Consider the following 14,748-nt stretch of genomic DNA (forward strand, 5'->3'; position numbering starts at 1 on the left):
ATGAGAGCATATATCAGACATATCGAATTGCATTCTGAATACAAAGAATGTCTTTCTGATATCAAATAATTATCATTTTTTGAAATTCACGATATAATACAAATTTTATGACAAATCATTAAAATTTGATATTTTTCACATTATATAACAGTCCTCGACCTAATAAAATTCATCAAAAACCCATAATTGACACTGAAATGTGAACCATTTTAGAAACCTTAACCACCATTTTAACAATTAAATGACATCCAAATTACTTTGGTACCTCTACATGTAAGCTAAGGAACCTTCAATCCCTCACCCTAGAACCACTCCACTGAAACTACAGGATTCTGTGGATAAGGAGCATTTTGGACAATTTTGAAAAATGACCCCACATAACCTTTGACCTAAAACATAGGTTATCTAATACCTCTTTACTCATGAACACTTTACATGGACATAGGCTTTATAATTTGGAAGTGGGAGAAATGTTTATGCCTAAAACCAAAACTGAAAATTCATTCACACTCAGGTCCATGTGAAGGATTTATTTTAGGTTTCTGCCGGATTCTGCCCAAAATATGTGCATGTATTTATGTCAATATTTGAAGAGCAGGCCAGCTGCAACTTGAGCAATTTCCACCCTTTGACAATATGCCTGGTTACTGATACAAATGTATATCACTGTGGACCTGAACATCGGGGTGCATGAGACCAAATTGCAAGGTAACAATGCACTGTACATTGATGTCAACATCTTTACTTTTCCTCATCAAGTTCAACATACACATTGGCCATCCTTATGTTTTTGCGTTAAAACTATTCACCATGCCCGCATTATGGTCCCATATATATTGGTACCACATACCTGCATAGTATACGCCCTCCTATTAGAGGGTTGAACAAGGACCTTCACACCACTCTCCACAAGTTCTTTAACATGTAATGGGGTCAACGGCGCCCTCCTCTCCCATTGCGAGCCGTAGTCCTCGCGTCGTATACCCATCACTCGTGTTGTTTTGGTCCTTGCTGTGTTGCAGTATGTGACATGGCGGCCAACATACTTTGTGGCCTGCTTGATGGAAGTTGCCCGCCACATGTTGACTCACCCTTGGTGTGCTAGTACACTTGTAAACCTAAAACCAAACCAATGATAAATTATGCAAAATTGCAATATATAGATTATAATGCAAAAGAAATGAAATTGTGCAGAAAAACCCCCCCCCCCCTTTTCATTCTTTTTCTAAACAAAATCATCCAAAAGTCTGTAAATACTAAATATCCTCCCCCAAGTCTAGCAAACCTCCCTTTTTTTAAGGTTTAAGGATCATTCTTGAAGCGGTTCATTAGGTTTCTAGAAACTCATAATACATTTTACAAATGTATCTTGTCAAAACCACAGTTATTTACTGACCTGACAGTTTTGACCATTGTCCAAGATGGTTGAAACTGTCATGTCAGTAAATATCTCACAGATTCTTAAATATCTTGTGAAAATTAACCTCATTAGAACCCCCTCCACTAATAAGAGCCACTACACCACAATTATACACTTTGTCGCAAACTGCATTCAACTGTTTTGTGAAAATTCCATTCCTGTTTCTTATTTTGATATCAAAGTTTTTAATTTTACCTCAAAGACTATTTAACATACTGTGGTGTGATCAAGCAAAATCAGTCTGAAGTCGGGCATATATATTCAACTTTGATGTATACAAATGTATAAATAAAGCTACATTTTGCAGAAAACCCAGGAATTGGACAAATCGTTAGAGAGATATACATGTATGAGCAGTTGAACAGGGGTTCTACCGCTATTATAATATGGAAATTCTCTTGGTCGGGGCCACGTCACATCCATTCATGCATAGAGTGAAAACAACTTATCACATATTTTTATTTGCAGAGAGTCGAACCTGGCACAATAGTGTGATAGCTTGTATTAGTTGTAATACACTCCAGAGTTCAGTGAATGCGAATGTTGTTTTCACTCCAGTGCTATTGTCAGCTGGTTCATGCCCGGATATGTCCGACAGAATACCTATTATAATTTTAATAAACTCAGTCTGATCATGAATGATAATGATGTCAAAGCTAAGCCTAAATCGGTGAGCAAATTAAAAAGCTAGTGAGTCAACTCAAGTAAGTTATGCATGAAATAAATTATATTATTCAACATATATGATGTAGTACAAATGATAGCAATTAATTAAAGGGGCATTTCGTGATCCACAGCCTCATCCCCCCACTTTTCCCAAAAAAAGTTGAGATTTTTACACCACTGGATACCTGGCTACATAATGTTTATGTACCAAATATTTCTTGCAGATTAATTCGTTTAGCAAAAATATCGCCAAATTTTACAACACATTGACTTGGACTATGGAGCAGTGTAATACACATAATCATGCATAACTCGCAAATGCAAAATCGGAATCAACTGAAATTTTGGAAATAAGCTTTTTTCGTGGATATATTTGTTCGAGCATAGTCTCTATCGCAAATCTTTGATTTGCGTTAGAATTCCGACCATAGAGGTTATTATGCGGACCGGTACACAAAGATGCGCCGCATATAAACATTGATAAAATGCTTCATTTTTCACAAACACACTTTCATAAGCGTGTCATATAAGCTTAATTAAGTTCAACCCTACCTTTTGACATCTTTGATACATACGATCCTAAAAAATAAGATGATATATGAAGCCTAATTCAGCGCTGCTTACAGTGCTGCTTATCTTATCTGTCACATCGTGGAAAATAATCTCAACCTATGAGATAATTGTACACACGTAAATTCTGGTGATTTATGACTGGACAGTCACTTAGTAGGTACGAGATTACCTCATTCAGATAACACCTGTTATTTTTGTCGATCGATAACCAGTCCAGGGCATTTCGATCAAGGACACGGTAAAGGCAAACTCGACCACATGCAAATTCGGTCCCTGTATACAGTCTCTCCCAGCACTTACAGCAGTAACACACTTTTGTTACTGCTACAAGTAACACACACCAGTCCATATCTTGGCGGCGCCCTTCAAATAAGGTCAATTTGAGGTCACATTTTAAAATGTTACTGCATGCAGTGACATCTAAAACCATTAAAAAAACATGGCTGCCAAGAGTGTTACCCTACCAAGTAACACTTTGAAAATATTGGCCATAACTTCCTGATTTCAATTGACCGTCGCACCTACAGAAATGAGAGTCGCAAAGAAATTAACTATGTAAACATGATCTCAAAGTACCAAGGTAACAGATTATCCAGATAGAATTACAATCTTTTGATTTCTTTTGGTGTAATAGACCCCCAAAGAGGAGCATTATCATACCCAATTATGACTGTTTTCAACACTTTACAAACCACAAGTCCATCTGACCTTCAGGGCGTAAACCACCAAATAACTTCTCCATTGAAAAGCACGTAAAAATCAACTTTTTTAAACGGCGTTTTCTACCAGGCGTGACAATATTTTTCACTTTTTTACGTCATCCCTGTATTAACTAAGGACTGAAATTTTATTTAAGCTTCAATTTTGGGGAACTTTATAGAATCAGTTTTTTATTAAAAATGTTGAAAAGCGACGCCGCTATTTCAACGCCAAAACTAGCATTAAAACTTGTTCCGTTTGCAGTAATTCGGACAGGGCCTACTTTTCTTGTGAAATCGATTTGTATAATTTCATATCTATTTTAGTCATTAATAGGCTAGCATCTTTCATTTAAATCAGAACATGTCAACCTCACGAAGAATATGGTCCCTAAGGACACCACATTGTCTCCAGTAGCCATATACTTTTAACGGAACTCATCACCATTGCACCTTTCGGCGCAGTGATTTAGTGTATACGCCCTTCATCAGTGTCCCATGTTTACTTGTAGAAATACTAATCTCTTCATCCAGACACACAACAGTCACTTACTTACATGATACATAGTGTTATTTAGCTCAATTAAGTGGAATTGCAGAGACTGTTCAGATGTCACTGCTGCAGGTAACATCATCTAAACATGTCACTTACACCAGTAACACATCATGTGTCACTGCTGTGAGTACCGGGAGAGACTGGTATAAAACCACGTTTTTATGTGTAAGGGGCGCACCATTATATATAAAGGGGGGAGGCTTGGTAGATTGCTGGAAAAAAATGTTCCACTGGCAAAAAAAAAATGTTGATGTCAAGGGTGAAAATGTCACAGTTAGTGCAGAAAAATTAACCTCATAGTCATATAGCTTTCAAGTAGCAATTTTTTTCGCCAATTTGCTCATTTTTCATCATTATATAAGGCTAAATAAAAATTTGTGGTAACCCGACCGACCGTGTAAAACCCTTGCGACTCAAGTAAGAGAACTTTCAAGCACATTGACAAGGAGAGCTCCCCTATCTTGTATAAGGCATACATTCGCCCACACGTAGAATACTGTGTGCAGGCATGGAACCCCTACCTGGTAAAAGACATCAAAGCCATTGAGAAGATCCAGAGAAGAGCTACCAAACTGGTTCCAAGCCTGAGGGAGAAGCCCTACCAAGAAAGACTTGAAGAACTGAACCTGTATCCCTTGGAGATCAGGCGACTGAGAGGTGACTTGATCGAGGTCTTCAAAATTCTCAACGGCTTGGAAGATATCCACCCAGATCAGCTTTTCACCATGTCGTTGTCACAGTCGTTGTACTGATGGACCCTGCGCCACTTGTAGGCTGCAAGCGTGGTTCCGACATATTCTAATGACGGCGGAATAAATGTAAAGCGCTTTGAGGCTGTTTACGGCATAAAGCGCTATATAAATATCTACATTTATTTTTTATTTTTTTATTTTAAAAAAACCAAAACTTCCCCCACCTAACTAACTGTGTATAAATGCATGAAATAAAAAAAAAAAGCAAAAAAAAAAAAATTCCCCAACAACACTAAAAAACCCAAAACTTCCCCACCTTTCTGCGTATAAATGCATGAAAAAAAAAAAATTCCCCATCCCAGCTTCCTACCCCCGAGAATCTAATAGTGCGTCCCTTTCCTCACCGTAGACAAAACAATGCGTCAACATGATCATGATGTAAATTGTACCATGACTGTAGTACCAAACCATCGCTTTATGTTAACGCTCAACTCATAAAAGCTCACGCAAATATTGTAAATAAGCGGACTTTCCCAGGAAATATACCATGGCAAGGTGCCGAGATGTCTAGCCACATTCTCAATAGCGTGGGAAACTGGGAATTGATTTTGATCACGTACCAAAAATTTTCTAAAGCAAATGGGAAAAGGTAATTGGCTGGCTATTACTTTTTGCCACGCCCACAACAGTGACCCAATGATTAAAAGTTTTTTGTTATAAAAGTGACATTTATAAAGCCATTATAACGATCAGATCATGTACTTTGTGCAAACTTGTATAGTGTTGTAATCTCTAATGATTGAAGATCTGAAGAAAAGTGGTCAACACACATATTTTTTTTTAATGCATGAGGTTTAAATAAAATTTAACTTTAAAATCTGGTTGACTTTGACGACTGCGCCTCTCTCAGTTCTTTCTCCATCCCTCTCTCACTCTCTTTCTGTCTCTCTCTCTCTCCCTTCAAACCCGACCTTCAAAATCCCTCCCTCGATCCAGTTCTCAGACTTTTTTCGAACCCGAACTCGAGTCCCAATTTCCGCCATCGTATACACAGGCCTTATATTAAGTATGCCTGGACCAGGAGCTAAAATGAGCTTCTGGTCCCAAAGATGGCTCCTGGTCCTATAGTTTGTAGTGTAAAATATTGGACACACCAGGAGCCAAAACTTGGCAACCATGGGGTAAAAAAAGCCTGGGTGCCTGGTTAATATAAGCCTTGCGTATACACCTGTACCGATGGCTGGCTCTGGACCTGTACGGTACCCAGGCGCGCAGCCAGCATACGAGGGGGGGGGGGGGCACGGTCAGTATCGTCCCTATTTTCTGAAGCCTCCATCATGTCTGGCTCTCCTCTCTCTCCATCTCCCGTCAAATTTGGCTGTGTCCCGTAAGTGACTTTACACCACGCCCTATTCAGGGTGCTGTAGGTGACTTAAGACGGTGTATCATAGCAGTAAAGACAAACAAGTTAATTGGCTGTGCTCCGTAAGTGATTTTAATACACCACGCCCTATGTAAGTGACTTTAGACTGCACCCTGGTAGGCGGCATGCACAACATAGCAATAAAGACAAACAAGTTAATTGGCTGTGCTCTGTAAGTGACTTTACACCACGCCCTATGTGAGTGACTTTTAGGTCGCACCCTGGTAGGCGGTACATAGCAATAAAGACAAACAATGTAATTGGCTGTGCTCCGTAAGTGACTGTACACCACGGCCTATGTGAGTGACTTTCACAGAACTAATTCTGTGGTGACTTTAGACCGCACTCTAGTAACATCATAAATTGACAATTTAACAAAAAAGAATTTTGATTGATCTGTTTTAAAAGAGTACAAAGTAGAGGGAATTTTTGGCGGCGGGGGGGCAAGCGATTTTTGGTGGGCGAGTGGGGACAAGTGACTTTTCAGGCCGAGGGGGGTCAAGCGATTTTTGGTGGTCGTTCGGAAATTTTCCCGGGGAGGGGGGAGGGGCTCATAATAATTGCACAGCCACAGCACATTGCGTCTTCTAATTAACATGGCATCTACACATAAAAACCTAAGTGGGTTTATACAGGGGACGAATTAGTTTGTGGTCGAGTTGGCATGGGCCAGAGCTGACGAGTCCTACTATTCACGTGTTGTACCATTGAATATGCGATCACCGGAAAAGAAGGGAGCGATTTTTATCACAAATTGTGCCGAAATATTCATGTGAGTACACTTAAAATGGTACATACTATCTGGGAATTATGCCACCAACACGTATAGTAACAGAATGGTAAGTGAAGTTAGATAAAAGGGGGTTATTTCAGGGTATGTTTATCATGTTGTATTGTCATTATAATTTATGTGGTCTTACGTAATATGTTTACCCCCCGAAATTAGATACGAAAGGACACTAGCCACGAATGCGAGGGCATCCGTGAGCAAATTCGTGGCTAGTGTTTCTCGAGCAAGGATATATATCTACTGAAAAATGTCATAAAAAGAGGATGCTAGGATCACGAAATCCTCCTTTAATGAAGAGCAAATGAAGATCTATAAATTGTAACTATCCAATAAGAGTACTTGATAAGGACAAGCCCTTGACACACCTTCGTCACGCCTATGACCATGATGACGCAGCGCGGGCACATGACCAACATTCATGTTATGTGCATGTCAACAACAGGCTGAACAGCGATCAGGCTAGGCATCATATCAGATATGAATTAACGTATCCAGAACTTACCAAATGTTATTGGATCTACCAAAAAGATCAAATACCTCTTTCTGCACTACAGTACAACATCAACTTCACTCAAATAAACGGGAAATCGATTGTATTTCGATAAGCTTATTGTTGCCAAACAGAATCATCAGTCGATCATTGATTCCGCCAAAGCCAATGCGTAAACACGTTTTTGATACTTATTTGTATCGCGTAAAAGAACCCCGGGGAAAAGAACAAGATTGCAACTTATGTTTTGTCAGATCTTACAAAACATATTGCACAAATTTAATAATAAACTTATTTAAATGTTAATTTGATCAAAAATAGTGTCTGATGTTATGGATATTATCAATCACCGAGATTTTATTTTACAAGGATAAAATATAGAATCAGGTTGAAAGTGAAATAAGTTGTATTATAGTCCATTTACAAGAACTAGATTTACACACTCCTGTTCACAAATTCTTTAAAATACTTTAAACAGTGAGACATAAATTATTATACCCATGGCAATTTGATATCAAGTTGCATTTTTGACATTTTCAGTTCTATATTATTCTTAGTCACTTTAGTTTGTCATTGTAAAAGTAAATATTCGAAGCATGAGCACAAAATATACTGAACAGAGTCATGAAGTGCAGTCAGGCGTGCGCTGCGTGTGCTGATGCATAAACAATGATGAATGTGTGGCAAAGTTTATCCCCGGAGTTTCACAGAACAAGAGTTCAGAATTATGTAAGGCAAATTGCAAGAATGAATCAATGCGACTGAGATTCTCAGTGAGAACGGGCAGAGTGCATGTCTGTATACGACTTTATTTGTAGGTGAGTTTGATTGATTTTCATTCACTGTCATTTGGTAAAATCTATTTTGGCCGGGACATGGGCATTTCAAATTCAATGAAAGTCATTCAATCAACGATGCTAAGGGAGCGATCGTTATTTATGGCAGGGGGGGGATGGGTAAATTTAGGGGGGAACACGAAATTTTTTTTGTGGTCTTGAGGGGGGAACTTGAAATTTTTAGTTGAACCAGGAGGGGGGATTGTTAAATTTTAAATGGAGAAAATTGGGAAAACAAGGGGAATGCGAAAATTTTGAGCGAACACGAGGGGGGAACGCGAAATTTTTTGTCGATATTTTTGCCAAAACACCCATTCCCCCCCCTGCCGTAAATAACGATCGGTCCCTAAGTTTCATTCATGTACATGTATCATCACACTGATCAGCAGGGGCTGTGCAGCTGTGTAGCTACACATGTACAATCAGTATTCAATACTACTACTTACTACTACTAGTATGGCAATGCTCATTGCTGGCCCGTGTATACTGGTTCCACAATTTCAAGAACATAGATCTACTATAGGTCACCCCGGTCATCCGGGTACTTATTTTACATGACGCTACAGTCGGCTACACTTACGCTTTTCAACCCACAATAGATCGTGCAGCTGAGCGACTACTTGAAGACTTGTAGCAGAGCTCATTCGGTTGTTTACGTTCTGTTTTGACCTTGAATCGAGCAAATTTCTCGGCCGATTTCGGTAAAATCAAGGTTAAATACTTGGCGAAAATTGCATTTTATGTGAAGCTGAACACATGAACATGTAGAGGAGAGTCTTTATTTTTGTTGTTGGCTGGAGGCCCCATGTCGAGAAGTTATAGATATGGTAGTATTTTGGCCGATTTGAAAAGGGACAAACCACAGAAAACTACAAATTTGACTTCTGAATCGGATTTGTTGTCAACGGAGGTCAACGGCTTGTGACGTCACTCCGGGGTCACCTATATTAGTATATTCACGACGACACAGTATATTAACGCAGTTGTGTACTCATGACGTTGTTTCTTTCGCAAAATTGAGTTTTTTTGATATTTGTTACTTTGTTTAATATGACTTTTGTTTTTTATAAATTACAAGGAAAGAAAATCCAGATTTATAAACTCCAACTGCGCTATTTTATGGATTTTATTTCACTATTTCATTCGTGTTTGCAATTTTAAAAGAGAAAATCTTTGTTGTATCAGCGCTAGCGAGGTACATGCGCGCAACAACGCATCGCGCTGCATATCGCCCAATTTGTTAACGCACAGATACGCTACGCATACGCGACGCTTATCTGCATGCGTGGCGCATCCTTTGGAAACACTAATTTCAAGTGGTCAAATGGCTCCGTTTTAGCTGATAAAATGTGGGTTTTTTTCAAGTTCTTTCCCTCGATTTGAATATCAAGTTATGAATGGATTTCGCTCAAACTTCTCAAGGGGCCGTGGATTTACCTGATGTTCACGTAGTATAAGGTAGAACTGCCGCATTCTCCTGTGAGATTCGATGAAAGGGCAAAATGTGACCACTTTAAACTTCAACAGCCATTATTTCAATGTTCAATTTTCTCGGTAAAATGACGATTTAGGTACACAATAACTCAATAAATACAGCATCTATAGGTAAGCAAATATGATCATCGTAAAAAGCATGATCGACTCAAGAAACGGTTTTCTCATTTTGTTATATTTTGGTCTATTTCAGATTTTAGGCATCATTTTGTGCAAATAAGCGTTTGTGAATTTTAAAAAGTTCAGTTTGATGCCTTATATGGTCAATATCTCAAAAACTATTAAAGTCCAATATCAAAAAAATAAAAAAAACGTTTTTGGAATGGAGCCTCAAGATTGAGCTAAAAACAAAATAAAATATTTTGGAAAGAGTGTTTTTTGTTATGATGTACCTAACAAATATTGCCAAAAACTCACTTTTTGTGATTTTCTTCATAATTGTTGTTTTTACCCCAAATCTGTAATTCTGTATTTATATTAAGATTTATTGATGTCTTGCCTTTATAAAAATGTATACTTTTCTATGTCTTGCGCGAGATTTTACAAAGTTATTGCACTTTTACTACATGCATGTCTGAGAGTACACAGCCTCCTTAAATACTGGGTGGATAGAACTTGCTCGAGAAGTTCTCTAGGCTATAGCCATGGCGCACAGTGTCGACACCCAGTATTATAATTATATAAACTTAATACTCCGTTGGTGAGCGACGGGCGATTGGTATTTCACCGAACGCAAGAAAAGGAGTCCTATCTGACTGGCTAGAAATTGATCGCTAGATCGCTTAGTGCTAGTGGTGGCGTACAAACTCAAAATGGAGAGATGTATTCAATTCGATTGAAATCAATATTCTATTATTGATGCAGATAAAGAAAGTGGTATAGTGTGTCGATAATGTACATTGTATTATAGATACAGCACCTAGATCTTACACATTTCCTAAATATAATTCATTTCTCAAACTGTTGACTATATCACAATTTTGTATAAAATGCAATAAATATATCCACAGCAAACAGCCATCCCTGCTAATTAGTGTATTGCATTTCAAGTTAGTGTATTGGAAACAAAACCTGGGGTTTACCTGACAACAAATCGAATTTTCTTGTAATAGCAACACATATGTGGTACTGATCATGCGCAAATCGTAGAATAGAAACTCCGCGGCAGGCTCTGTGGTATCTCATATCGTGTAAATGGTATATGCTTAGCCTGAGTCGCTCGGCTTATCTCGAACAAAATCGCCATGCGTAGCTTTTGAAAAACGAGAGGATTCGCCGTACTATCACGGCAATTTTTGACACAAAGATATAGGGATGATGGCGCTGTGCGGCGTACAGCAGTGTCGACAGCCTCTAAATAAATATTTTTCCCTGCAATGAATCACGTCCTAATACTCCGTTGGTGAGCGACAAGCAATTGGTATTTCACCAATTAGATACCTCGCCTTTCGAACACATCTGACTTGTGATTTAATATTCGATAGCCAGTGCTGACAGCAGCGTGGTCTGAGCTGAATGGGCTATGCTGTTAAAATTCTTTTCATATATAATGATAATATTCTCAAACAGTTGAATATATCACATTATTATCGTACGATTTAAAAACGTTACAGTGAAAATGCAGTTAAATACACATGTACATGTATGTGTTTAAAGAAAAAGCAATCACAGTTGAGTATATTGAATTTCCAGTTAGAGTTAGTGTATTGAAAACAAAACCTGCGTTTTACCTGACAACAAATCAAATTTTCTTGTAATGGCAATGCCATATGGGGTACGAGCATGCGCAGATCGTATAAACGTGTATGAATGGAAACGCTGTAAGTGATAAAAGAAACACCAGGGACCACCACTGCCAACATTTCTGCCACAACCTGCACTACATGTACAGGTATCTTTGAGTCACTTTTGGTCCTGCCAGGCAGGGTCTTAGCTAGAAATTGAGAGTTGCCCGTCATTTGAATAAAATTGCCTGTCCTAATTTGACCTTTAAAACATTTACCAGACGTCTATAGCCCATTGGGGGTTCAAAGAGTTCAAATATGTGTTGATATGGCCTTGTTTTACAAATTGGGTAGACCTACTAAAAAGGTCAATTAGGTTCTCAAAACATACAATTTATAATATAGCATCTGTCAAAGGCATTAATTTTGCCCGTCCCAGGAGCAAACTCCTCGTCTAAAATGACGGCCAGCTAAGACCCTGCTGCCAGGCCTCGAACCCACAACCTTGCTATGGTGAAAAGTTGAGCACACTAGTGCATAGACCAAGAGAGGACTTCCCCATCTGGTTTATGTGTCACAATGCACTTACCTCAGCTGAGTCAGCTCTGTGGCAATATTCACTTGAGAACTAGAGCTCAAGATACATACAGCTACATGTACCGTATTCATTCCAATAAGCGCCCATGCCCCAATAAGCGCCCACCCAGGGTATATTAAATTTGCTAAAGGGTACCATTAATGTTGAAGTGACAGATAGATGTTGATATAGTGAAATAGCTGGAGGACTACACATCCGGTGTAAACTTGCAATACATTTTCCACATCAGAAAAGCCACTAGAACGTCTCAGGACCCTTTTATAACATACATAAATTCATCTCTAATAATCGCCCCATACAAAAAATTAGGTAAACCAGGTAAAAAAATAAGCGCCCACCCAAAATAACTTTGTTAAGCGCCCTGGGCGCTTATTGGAATGAATACAGTAGGTTAACATTTACAATCTGAGATTTTCTTACTGTTTTTCAGCTAGAGCGCCATGTGTTGAAAACCACAGCTAGGGCAAAATAAACACCTCAAAAAAAGTAATGACCTCCCTTTAAATAATGGCCATTTTTCCAAAAGGGGCAAATTGTATAACAAATCCCTAAAATTTATTTCTGCACATTTCGACACCTAATTTGTAGCAATTGACTAAATATTGATGTCACAGCGTTCATCTCCAACAAACTGACTCCTTATATTCCTCAAAGGACTCTAAGATCAAGTAATGACACCACGCGTCTCCTGGCTGATAGATCCATCAGTGTCGCCGGTGATCGTTGTTTCCCTGTAGCTGGTGTTAAGCGCTGGAACTCATTACCAACAGAAATCAGACTTTCGCCATCGGTCACTCTTTTCAAACAGAGACTCAAAACTTATTTATTCTGAACTGTTTTATTCTGAACTGGTTTTCTTATGTATTTTTTTTTTATTGTAAGCGCAACTATGCTTCCTTTTCGAATTGCGCCCTAAGAACTTTGTAGTAGTAGTAGTAGTAGCGTACATTTAATCAATGTACCCAAGATTTGAAAGTTACAGTAAATTCTATTGATTTGTATTCAGTATAATGGAAGGAAATCTGTGTATGTAATGATATCTGAGTGTTTTTGTAAAGTGCAACTTTCAAATCTGTACACTTACTACATTCAATTGGCCGCTGTTTTATTGTTTTCTGGGCTATCGTATCAAATGAGGTGTCAATAAATTCTGCTTCCAACGCATTTTACAGATTTGTTATACAATAGCCCATTTTTGAACAATGTCCATTATTTAAAGGTGGGTAATTACTTTTTTTTTAGATGTTTAGAACAAAACACAGTGTGTAATAAACCAAGCAGTCTTGCCATGGCTTCAGCTCAGCTGCACAACCTTGATGTCCATCATTTCTATTCAGCATTGTTTGTTTCACACACAAAAAAATTCACACAAAAAAGAAGTATATTGCAATCACACAAAAAAAAAATCACAAAAAATCACCATTAACAAAAAAATTGCACAAATTTAACACCAATGATACCATCCAGCAAGAAATGTTGAAAAACATAACTTACCCATAGATCATGCAGCCATCAATTCAATAATTTATAAAATGTGACGAAATCAAGCAAAATAAGTTGGAACTCGGAAATATATTACATTTTCAGTTTCTTTTAGGATAGTGAAAAGCATTTACAAAGCTGGATTTTGCAGAAAACCCCATTGGAATAGAACAACCAATTCCGAAGATATTATGAGCAATTAAGGGCTGGGGTATGAACGTTTGGACAGTATTTATTTTGGGACATCAGAACACATCAGACATATCGAATTGCATTATGAATACGAAGAATGTCATTCTGATATCAAATAATTTTCATTTTTGAAATTCGCAATTTAATACACATTTTATGGCAAATCATTAAAAATTGATATTTTGATATTTAACAGTACTTGAAGTAAACTTTATAAATCTGATGATTTATACTTAAAGTGTATGTAGGTGGGATGAAAAGCAGGCGATCAATTGAAAATTTTGACCTTTCATTATTGAAGATATGGATTTTTTTTTTCCCAAAACACCCAAAAAAATAGGTCTTTTTGGGGAAAAATCCATATCTTCAATATGAAAGGTCAAAATTTTCAATTGACCGTCGGCTTTTCCTCCCTGCTACATACACTTTAAGAATATATCATTAGATTTATATAATTTACTTCAAGGATTGTTATATATCAAAAATTTGAAAAATATCACATCAATCTTGGGACCATTATTATTCATTATATTTGTTAACTCTCTACCTGATTCTGTAAATTCTAATTGTAAGTGTGTGATGTATGCTGATGACACAACTCTTTTACTTAGTTCATCTGATCCCAATATTCTGCAAAATGATCTTAATGCTAACCTGAATAACATTGCTGATTGGTTCCAGGCTAACAATTTAACTCTAAACATAAAGAAAACTAAACTAATGCTGTTTGGAACAAGGCAAGCTCTTCATAAGTTTAACAATGTTTCTCTTATCTATGGAAATGAACAAATTGAAAGAGTTGAAAGGTTTAAATATTTAGGAGTTACCTTTGATTCCAATCTATCATGGAATGAACATGTTAATTATTTATCTTCTAACATATCTAAACGCATAGGAGTCATTAGTAGAGTAAAGCAATACCTTCCATGGAATACTGTCAAAATGCTTTACATGAAGCCCTCGTCTTTCCTCATTTTGACTACTGCAGTTCTGTTTGGTCCAATTTCAGTGCCTGTCACAATAATGAGCTCCAGATTTTGCACAATAGGCTGGCCCGTGTTTTGCTCTCTGCAGATATCAGAACTTCAGTGGACAATATGATGAAAGACCTGGA

General features: G+C 37.8%; 2 protein-coding genes across 2 annotated transcripts in view; one reads left to right on the top strand and one right to left on the bottom strand.

Moving 5' to 3' along the window:
* The window catches only part of LOC140159252 (alpha-aminoadipic semialdehyde synthase, mitochondrial-like), a 41,520-nt gene extending 34,048 nt beyond the window's left edge, over positions 1-7,472 (bottom strand). Inside the window, exons 1-2 of the mRNA XM_072182661.1 lie at positions 7,321-7,472; positions 851-1,118 (exon numbers count right to left, since the gene is read on the bottom strand). Of these exons, the coding sequence (XP_072038762.1) occupies positions 851-1,081 (231 nt within the window). The 5' untranslated portion in view covers positions 1,082-1,118; positions 7,321-7,472. The remainder of the gene's footprint in view (positions 1-850; positions 1,119-7,320) is intronic.
* Positions 7,473-7,969: 497 nt separating this feature from the next.
* LOC140159258 (ATP-binding cassette sub-family C member 8-like) overlaps positions 7,970-14,748 on the top strand; it is a 63,603-nt gene continuing 56,824 nt past the window's right edge. The window contains exon 1 of the mRNA XM_072182669.1: positions 7,970-8,126. The gene's annotated coding sequence lies outside the window, so the exon portion shown is untranslated. The remainder of the gene's footprint in view (positions 8,127-14,748) is intronic.

The sequence above is a fragment of the Amphiura filiformis genome, chromosome 8 (genome assembly GCF_039555335.1).
Source record: "Amphiura filiformis chromosome 8, Afil_fr2py, whole genome shotgun sequence".
Lineage (NCBI taxonomy): Eukaryota > Metazoa > Echinodermata > Ophiuroidea > Amphilepidida > Amphiuridae > Amphiura > Amphiura filiformis.